The sequence below is a fragment of the Camelus dromedarius genome, chromosome 2 (genome assembly GCF_036321535.1).
Source record: "Camelus dromedarius isolate mCamDro1 chromosome 2, mCamDro1.pat, whole genome shotgun sequence".
NCBI classification, from domain to species: Eukaryota; Metazoa; Chordata; class Mammalia; order Artiodactyla; family Camelidae; genus Camelus; species Camelus dromedarius.
This window is the reverse complement of record NC_087437.1, coordinates 40,095,314-40,104,922: the sequence shown is the minus strand read 5'-3', so window position 1 is coordinate 40,104,922 and position 9,609 is coordinate 40,095,314. Positions and strand designations below refer to the sequence as shown.

At 49.4% G+C, this 9,609-nt stretch overlaps 1 protein-coding gene across 7 annotated transcripts in view; it reads left to right on the top strand.

Moving 5' to 3' along the window:
• The first annotated feature begins 2,266 nt into the window (after positions 1–2,266).
• MECOM (MDS1 and EVI1 complex locus) overlaps positions 2,267–9,609 on the top strand; it is a 528,509-nt gene continuing 521,166 nt past the window's right edge. For 4 of the 7 annotated variants that reach the window (XM_010976323.3, XM_010976321.3, XM_031450805.2 and 1 more), the window contains exon 1: positions 2,269–2,659. In XM_010976323.3, coding sequence (XP_010974625.3) covers positions 2,623–2,659 — 37 coding nt within the window. In that variant the 5' untranslated portion in view covers positions 2,269–2,622. Of the gene's footprint in view, positions 2,660–9,609 lie in introns of all 7 variants that reach the window. The other 3 variants (XM_010976325.3, XM_031450860.2, XM_031450829.2) reach the window with 2 other exon arrangements.

Below are 9,609 nucleotides of genomic sequence, written 5' to 3'. Positions count from 1 at the left end.
CAGCCCCCACCCCACCGCTGACCCGCCACGTGGTTTATAATTTCTCAGCAGAAACAACCACCGCAGCTTCACGTACAGGTCCTGTATTTAATCTTGGTTTTGATTCCATGGTACCTTCACTTCCTAGAAAATTCCCGGGCACTCCTCTTAACCTCCTCCCTGCAATGGGATCCGGATATAGACCCCCTGGGGATGAGATGAAAGGAATTAAGTAGAAAAGTGGAGGGGAAGATGGTAACTCCTTTTATTTATTTTTTAACCTCCCGGCAGTGAGAAGGTGAAATGAAACATCCTGGACAGAGCCTCCTGTCCAGGGCATTCTTCGGTCCTTAGGGGATTCCACCTCCCCTCCTGGGGGCCAAGAACATTTAGATTCTGATAGCTAGGAGAGGCTTGATCCTAGGTGCTGCCCCTCTGTCCTCTGTCCTCAGAGAGGGTCCCCAGAAAGTCCCTTAAACTGATCAAAAGCAGCTTCCATGAACTTCTTGCCAGTCAGTCTAGTATGTTTCTCTCCCTAGAGATTTTACTCCCTTTGGTGAAAGCTCTCAACCTCCATTTCTCTTTTTCCTCTGAGACTCTTTACTGGGCAGAGAGAAGGCACACCTTCATTTAAACTGAGAGAAGCCAGGGAACTCACAGTCACATGTATAAGCACACTACCTGTATGCACAGGGCAATAGAAATTGTAGAAGGACTGGACCCTCCACCCACCAATTTGCCTCTAGTCCAGAGGGATGAAAGAATTCTCCATGTGTGTGGGCACCAGAGTTTTCTCTTTTGGAAGTTGTTTTACTTTTGTTCTGTGTAACTCCTTCCTTTGCTCTCTGCCATCTCCCCACTTCCCTTCCTAACATTTCAACATTACACATCTGTTTCCCTTGGGACCTGTAGCTTGGTTCTCCAGGGACTTGTATCTTAATAGCCAAATGCCCCTGGAATTACACAGCTCTGGAGAAACAGAAGTGATGGGCATCCTTGCCTGGGTAAATCTTTCAAATTTCAATTTTCTGGAATAAAGATATTTGTGAGCCATTGATACATAATACCCTTTGGGGTTAAACCTTGCTATTTGCTCACTCACACCCCCAGTCCTAGTTTTGACAACAGGTACAACTGGGCATTCTCAATTATCTTCCTCTCCCCTGCTTTTTGCCAAACTTATGCCCAAGACCTGCTATTCTTTTTCCTTTAAGTTGAACATCAAGGATGTATTGTTGCAGCACAGAGACAAAAAGGTTGTAATTTTCTTTTATGGTGTCTGGCAGAATTTGCAACAGATATTAATGGGGACATAAATAGCTCATAGAAGGTATTGGACAAAACTGTTTAATGCAAGGAGGTTGTACCAAGAGAAAATCCATACATAGCTAGGATTGATTCATACCTTGAATACAGCTAGCTCCTTTAAGAGGTCCCCATTTCTGCGTGCCCACTTCATTGGTAAATCCTGTAATTAAAGGAAATTTCAACAATGTATTTTTAAAGAGGTGTGTGTGTGTGTGGAGGGAATCCCTCCTTCGCCTCCTCCTTCTTATGACCCGGGAGGTCGTGGGTTTAAGCGAATGAATGAAATGGCAGGCAGGCTAAGCTGCAGCAGGAGGCGATGGGGGCAGCGGTGGGGGAGGCCGGAAGGTGACAGCCGACCTCAGGGAAGACAGGAGGTCGTGGATGTCAAATGCCTGAGACTTCCCGGACCTGGGAATCAAGGATGATCATTACTACTTGATGGGAATAGACCAACTGATATGTTCCAAGGTTGGCAGAAAGTATTGGCATTATAACTAAAATCAAGAAAGAAACATTTATTCTGCTTTCAGCTCTGAAAGCAGAAGCCGCAATAGCTTCAGTAGCAGTAGCAGCGGCAGCAGTAGATTTCCCGAAGTTCAGGATGATTCTCACTTTCTCCTGGATCGTTCGCCGAGAGTCCAGTCCTTCTAGATCTTTAGTGTGGGAAAGATTTTAAAAGTCCTCCCCTCCCCCCACTTCGTGCTTTTCTCCAAGGACAGTATAGAAAATATCCTGCAATTTATGGTGGGCAAAACGGTAATAGCAGTGATACAGGCTTATTGGTGATTCCAAGACGAAATCAATCCTCTGCCCGAGTCTTTTCATTCCTTTTTTTTTTTTTTTGGGCGAAGTGTCTGCTCCCCTCTGACTCCCTGCGCTCGCTCCCCGCCCCCCGCCGCCCTCCCCGTGGCTCCCTTTCTCCGCCTCCTCGGCGATTGCCATCTGACAAGATCTCCAAATCAAAGTGATAAATCGCTCCAAACTTTTTTTGGCGGCGCTGAGATGTTGGAGGGGCGTCTAGCGCGCATGTGCGAAGGTGTCCAAACTGACAATGCTGGAGAGATAGCGAGTGTGGATTGAGAGAAAGGGAGAGAGGGAGGGAGAGAGTGAAAGAGGGAAAGACAGAGAGTGAGTGTGTGTAAGTGTGTGTGTGTGTGTGTGTGTGAGAGAGAGAGAGAGAGAGAGAGAGAGAGAGAGAGAGAGAGAGAGAGAGAGAGAGAGAGAGAGAGAGGGAGAGGGAAGCGGAGAGGGAGGGAGAGGGAGAGCAAAAGAAGGAAAAGATCCAAGAAAAAAAAACCCCAACCACACACCAGCGGCTGCAGGACTGGGCACAGCATGAGATCCAAAGGCAGGGCAAGGAAACTGGCCACAAGTAGGTGCAATATCCCTTTTCTATTGGCTTTCCCCCTCCTCTGCCATCTTGCATATCTGTCTCCTGCGCTCCGGGAGGGAGCGCGGGGCTGCCTCTCGCGCCAGGGCCCCGGGTGGAGGGCAGGCACAGCGCAGCCCCAGCAACCTGCCGGTCCCAGCCTCCGCGCCCCGCCGCCCGCGCTCTCGCTTCTGGTTTGGGCGCCAGAGGAACCGGGGCAGCCCTCAAGCCCGGTGCACGGACCAGCTGTGGCAACCCCGGGGTGGGGGTGGGGGTGGGGGCAGCAAAGACCGGGGTGGGAGGGAGGAGAGAGCGCGAGAGCGAGCGGGAAGGGGTGGGGTGGGGGTGGGGGAGAGGAGATGCGAGAGTCTCCCCCTCCCCTCCCCTTCCCCCCAGGCGAAGGAGAGTTGCCTCTGGCCAACCAGCTAGTCCTGGGTGTGGGAGGGGGAGCGGGGGATGGGGGGGTGGCCTGGGGAAGGGAGCCTTTTCGGGCCACGGTTTGTTTCTGGGGTTTGGGGTGGGTGGCAGGCTCGGAGGGAGCCACAGTGGCGGCCCAGTGGCGGCGGTAGCGGCGGGTAGCAGTGGTGGAGTTGGGAAAAGTTGAGAGGCGGCCGCTGGAAGTTGCGCGGGCTGGCGGGCTGCGCCGAGCGGCGGTTGCGGTAGTGGGCGCTGTGCGCTCGGCCGTACTCTCCAGTGTGCGCGGCGCGGCGCGGCAGGAGGACTGGGGTGGGGACTAGGGGAGACCAGGGTGGAGGCTATAGTCTCGAGTGTGTGTGTGTGTGTGTGTGTGTGTGTGTGTGTGTGTGTGTGTGTGTGTGTGTGTGTGTGTTGGGGGGACACGGGCAGAGCCGAGCTATCGGCTCCGCAGAGCCGTGGGCAGGTGGGGAGAGAAGAGGCCCCTCGAGCGACTGGAGAACGGGGTGTAGAGGGCGCGCAGCCAGCAGCGACAGCCGCCGAGGAGAAGGGGGCCGAAAGGGCGCGCTCCGGCCCGCGAGCTCCAGGCTGGCTGGGCGCCGAGTGACCCCCAGGGGGCGGGCTGTCGGGACACTGGGCCGCGCAGAGGGTACGGCGGAGCCTTCCGCGCTGCTTCTGGACGCAGCCGGGGTCTCGGGTCACTAACCCTCCCCGGCGCCCCCTGCCTGCCCGGTGTGGAGCCGCCTTGGTCACGCGGGACAAGGGCGCTTGAGTTCCGGGCGGGGGCGGCGGGACTCCCATCCCCCACTCTTCTCAGAAATGTTGGGCGACTTCGTTGGGCATTGCCCGCCGAGCCTACACAGTTGGAGAATGAGTGAGCCTCAGCTGGGACTGTAGGCGACAGGACTGGGTTTGTTCAAAAGCTTCTACCTCGAGTCTTAGTTAGGGACCCAGCGGTGCCGAGACCTGGGGCAGTCTGAAGCGCTACAAAGTGCTTCTCCGCAAGGTGTCCGCACATGGGCTCGAGCAGCCTCGGTAAAGGACAGGCCGCCGTTTGCTCTCCCCTCGGCTAAGAACTGAACTCTAATTGTTTTGCTTGGTGGACCAGAGAAAGGAGAGATGGGGGGGTAGATGGGGGTGGGTGGGTGGGATGTTTTTCCCCAGTGAAATTCCCAGTCTCCTCCACCCCTGCATTTTAAAACCAAGTACGCCCCATGCCTTCCAGCCTCCGGCGTCTCCGCCGCAGCCACGCGGAAGGCAGCGGCACCTCGGCGGGCTCCGTTTCTTTGGCGATGAGAGTCTGTGGTCTAGCCCGGCGAGATGCTGTCATCGTAGGCGCCTTTCCAGTGCTTCATCCAGTCCTCACCCAAGCACTCCTTCACTCCCAAATATGTTTCATTTCGCTCGGATCTCAGGGATCAACCTATATACAGGGCTCTTTGGTTCATCAGTCCATCTTTTTCTCTTTCGGATATTGTTCATTTCACTTTGCTGCGACAGTGTCAAAGCGCGTCAGTGGAACTCCTGTTTTTTCTGTTTGCTTTTTAAATGAGGCCGATGTCTTTATTTTCATTTGTGGAGGAATAAATGTACATATGCTTGGAGGCCTGGGGGCTCGAATTTCGACAGAAGGTTAGGCGTCTGTGTGTGTGTGTGTGTGTGTGTGTGTGTGTGTGTGTGTGGTTGGGGGCACGGAGCGGGGGTTGAAGAACCGATTTCAACTCTGCCTAAGTTGTGAAATGAAAGCTGAACGCTTCGCGCGCCTCTTTGCCTGGTATCCGCCGAAGTGAAAGCAGAACACAAAACCCTTTGAATTTTCTTGAGCAACTTTTCCAACTATTTTAATTGCCAAATTGTACGCTGCCGTATTAAAATATTTCCGCACGCACAGCCCACTCAACATCCGGAAACCGAGCTTGGTTTCTGATCTGACGATACTTGTCATTCATCCAGTGGGAGACTCATTTATTTTGTTTCTAGTGCCTCTAAGAATGCCGCTACGGCTTTCAGATATCTAGATACGAACTCTTATGAACTTTTCTTGCTAAGCCTCAGGCTCCCGCTTGCGCTACTCCAGCTGTTGCCATCGCGGCTGCCTTTCTCAGACAGAAGCGCTGCTTTATGCAATTCTTCAGTTACAACTTAGGTAATAAAGCAAATCATATTAAAACTAAGGATTTTTGTATTTTAAAGCGCTATTTCCTACCCCTGTGTAGTGTGTGAGTTTCCTAGCGCAAGGCTGTGATAGTCGGTGACCCCTGCTGTGCAATCCAAGGAAAACTTCGAGGCTGTGTCTGCACCGGTTTCTTTCTTTTTCTGGGCTATGAAAAGGCAGTGTGGCCAGCATACTTAAAAAACAAAACAAAACAAAACATAAAACCTACCTTTCTCGTTGCAAAAGTAAACATTGCAGTGGAATCAAATCACTTAGACACAGTTGTTTTCTCGATTGCTTGTTATTCTTTTTGTATTTTGCAAATTTCAATGGCCAAGTACAGTCGCGGTCTTGGCTACCGTACAGGATTACATGAACTCAGATCAGGGACTACAGACCCTGAAAGTACCCGCTGAAGTTAAACTCAGAATGGATGCACAACCTCCTTCCCAACTTGTAGAGCCTGTTTTTTTCATACAATAGTTAAAACCGATAAATTCGTTGCAAATCATTTGGGAGGAATAAACCATTTCATTAAAAAAATAAAGAAGGGAAAAGCAAGAAGATTGACATTTGTACTGTCTAAAGCCCTTGGCTTTTATTCCCATTTTTAAGAAAAGAAAACTAAAAGCCAAGCTGACTCTGGCAGCGCCTTGAGGCTTCCCAGCCTTTTTCTTGGGCGGCTAGGATAGCACCTGGGCCATGCCTGAAATGCCAGTTGCAACTATTTTTCCCTGGTGATGGGAAAGAAGAGAAGTTGGGTCTGTCCAGCATGTCTAGGACCCGAAACACCGAAGGAACCCCCCTCACCCGCCCCCCCTTCTTTAAAGTGACACCGGCGGGGTTTCAATCACAGCAGTGAACCAGTTGCAACGACTAACCCCCTTAGCTACCGGCCCCGCAGAAGTCTCGTAAAGACCCAGAAGGCGATGCGATTAGCAAGACCCCGGCAGTGGGGCACTTGTTAGTTGTACACTTGATCTCTGTTTAAAAAGAGTCTCTGAAGTAGGTAAGGTAGATGAGGACTCTTCCTCCCGCGCAACCTGTAAGATAATAAAGGAACCGCAAGCTCAGATTCCAGCCTCCACTCCCCGGATGCCCATCTACTTGCATTTTCCTTCATCCTTAAAAAAACCCAGGTTAAAACACAGAGCTTTGTTTAAAACATACATTTTATTTGTTCATTTCAGACTGCTTTTGAGGAGGGGAAAAAAAAAACCCGCTTGTCCGACGGAGGCAGAGGCCCCTTCTAGGAAGGCGGTTTATTTGCCATTACCTGACCATTACCCTGGCTTAGGGCTTCTTTATTGCGTTTGGCACTTGGAGTGCAGTCTTCCTGCAGCATTTCGATGTGTTTCGCCAAAAAGGAAAAAAAAACTGTGTTTAGGGGAAGGTTAATAACGCTTTTCATTCGCCCCTCACACTCATCTTCAGCGCTGTGGAAGGGGACGGTTCATTAGCTGCAGAGGCAGGACGTCTGGAGAAAAAGACTCCATTTTCAGGTTTTTATTTGTAAGGGCTAAGAAGCCGCAGGTTTGGGTGACGGTGAGCTTGGCAGCATGTGTAAAAGCGTGCGTGAGTGTGTCTTTTGTGGGGGGTAGCCGGGCTTTCAGACTTTCTGAGCCGGGCCTCTCCTTACTACCCGGGGCGCGGCCTCCTCCGCAGACATTCAACACGTAGGACACTTATTGAATAGAGATTACCCTGTCATTCTACGATATTTTTGCTTTCTTCTTCTTCTTTTTAAGTTGAAGGTAGTAACTCTGCAAGCAATTTTTCTTTAAACATCTTGTAGTTGGGGAGTTTATTTTATTTCATTTCTGCAAGTTGGGGCCAGGGTATCTGAGGCTGCAGACGTGGCCTGGGGCAGAAAGGCCACAGCTGGGGACTTCTAACTCCATCCTCCCTGGGCAAGGAGGGCAAAGGAGGGTAAGAGAGCACTGACTTGTTGTCCTAGACATGCCTGGCCCCATCCCTTCTCTCCCCAAACCACCTCCGTTTTGCCTCTGTTGGAAGTGGGCCCTGAAATGGAGAAACTTGACTTGTCATCTTCTGGCCACTGGCTCTTACCTTGTTCCCAAGGTACTCAATGCCTGGCAGAGCCCTGCTCCCAAGAGCTGGGTACACCCTTCCACCCTTCATCTCAAAACCCGCCTTGATGGGGCGTGAAGGTGGCGCTGGGGAAGCCCTAGAGAGGAAGGAGGCAGTGCTTACCCAGAGCGACCCCAAACCTACCCCCTCCAGCTGCTTGGCTCCTGGCTCCGGAGCTTAGCCCAGAAAGCTTCTTCCCTCTTCAACCTCAGAGGTGCTGTGTGCCTGGTGTGCTGCTTCTCTCAGAGCCGGGTTTTCTTTGATTGTGTACAGCACATGCAGACACACGCACACACCCTCACACTCACTCATACGTCAGGGGTTCAGGGACACTCAAGTGCAGAGGGCAGACACACTCACTCATTCACTCTCCCTGGCAGGCCAAGCCCCTTCCTAGCCCCGTGGGGCAGGGGAGAGAGGGGATATGGGGAGGTGGGGTGAAAGGAGACAGTCACATTGTAAGTGTGTCAGGCACTTTTTTCTGGAGAGGTGGTTAACCCTTCCTGGGCTGGAAGCTGTGGCTCGAGGCACTTTCTAAAAAGCTCTGTAGGGTCTGCTTTTCTTTTCCGCCAGTTGGCCCCATATGAATCATTAGTTCCCTCTTCATCCATTTGCCAGGGTCCTCTTTCTAAAATTAGATTTTCCCCTTCCCACTCTTTTGGCCTTCTGAGTTTGCCAGGGAATTCTCAAGGAAATTGGCTGGGTAGTGAGAACAAGTATGAGGAAAAGGCTAAAAAGGGAGACAAACAAATGGAACAAAACAAGAGAGGGTAGAAAGGAAGAGAGGGGCAATTTGTTTCTTCTTCTAGATCCCCAGTTTGCACACAGATGGGTATTATTTTTTTCCCCCAGTAAATGAAAAAAGTGTAATCCTTGTTAATTACCTTTGCTTACACGCCATACAAGAAACTTCAGAGATGTTTCTACATAAGGAAGAAACTGTTTACAAAACTCTTTCAAAAGTGTGACATATTGCTCTAGTTCAGCACTAAAAAGCTAAACACACTTACCCTCCTTTGAAGTGCCCTGGCGAGGGCCGCTTGTTTGAGTGCGGTTCAGATATTGCTGTGGGTATAACTAATGGCCTCTACCTATTTAGCTCAAGTGGGAGGAGAGAAAGGCCTGAATTCCTTGTCCAATGGGTCCCTCTGGAGACTAGGTTCTGGCTCCTGGCCAGTTCTGTACAATGTCAACATTGAATATTTGAATTCCCAGACTCTATTTAACAAGTTTCTAAATAAATAAACTCATTGTGTGTCTGTGTTTAAAATTATTTCACCTCTTTCATAAAAGCTACAGCATCTTATTACATTGGCCTTGCAAGTTGATTTAAAAAAAATAAACAACAAACAGAGCTTAAGGCATTTTAATAGGCAGACCTTCACAATATGTGTGTTTTGCAAAGACCTTCTCTCACGTGTGGCTGGGTAGGTGCTATTTAGAGGAATCTTGGGCTGTTCTGTGTGATGTGGTAGTGAATTATGATAAAAAACCAAGCTAAGTTCAGAAAGTCAGTGCGATATTAATCACATCTAAAGCGAGCCCTGACTGTAACTGTACTGTCTTTAGATATTTGATCATTTTGCCTTCTGGGTCCTATCGGACAGAGCTTCACTGATGTATCCTAAATGGATAGCCATAGAATTCCCCAGTCCATAAGTCCTGGTAGGTATGGGACTGTGCCCAGATGGAGTTTTATTTCTGGGCATTTTTTCTTTATCTGTGTCTGTCTTTGTAAGTTGGAAGATGTCATCTTCATATCCTCATATTTCAGTGTGGTTTGAAATGGAGCACATGAATCCTACGTTTTTACTAATCTCTCAACATTTGGACACACACAATATTTTTATGCAGATATGAACATACTTCTTCTAAGGAAGTACGCACTTACTTTAAAAAAAGGCAATTTCTGGCTCTTTTGAAAGTGTGGCCCCCCATCTGGACTTGTTAGGAAAGAAAGTGGAATTCACCCTAATTTATGTATATAAAGGACAACATTATTAAAAAGAATGGGATTTGAAAGGGCCCATAGCAAAACCTATAACATTTAGCTGGTAACATGGAGACCTCAAAGCCAAGAAAAAAATACCACCAACCCATGCAAACCCTAAAATAGATTACAATGACCTCAGCCATTTTCATTTTCAAAAATAATAGCCATGATTAAAACTGGGGGAATGTTTTACTTGGAACCATACTCTTCTGCATTATTATAAAAGCTGTTTTGTGGTTAAAAGACTGTTTCATTATAGAAAAAAAAAAAAGAACTGAATTTTTAATCAGATTCCCGACT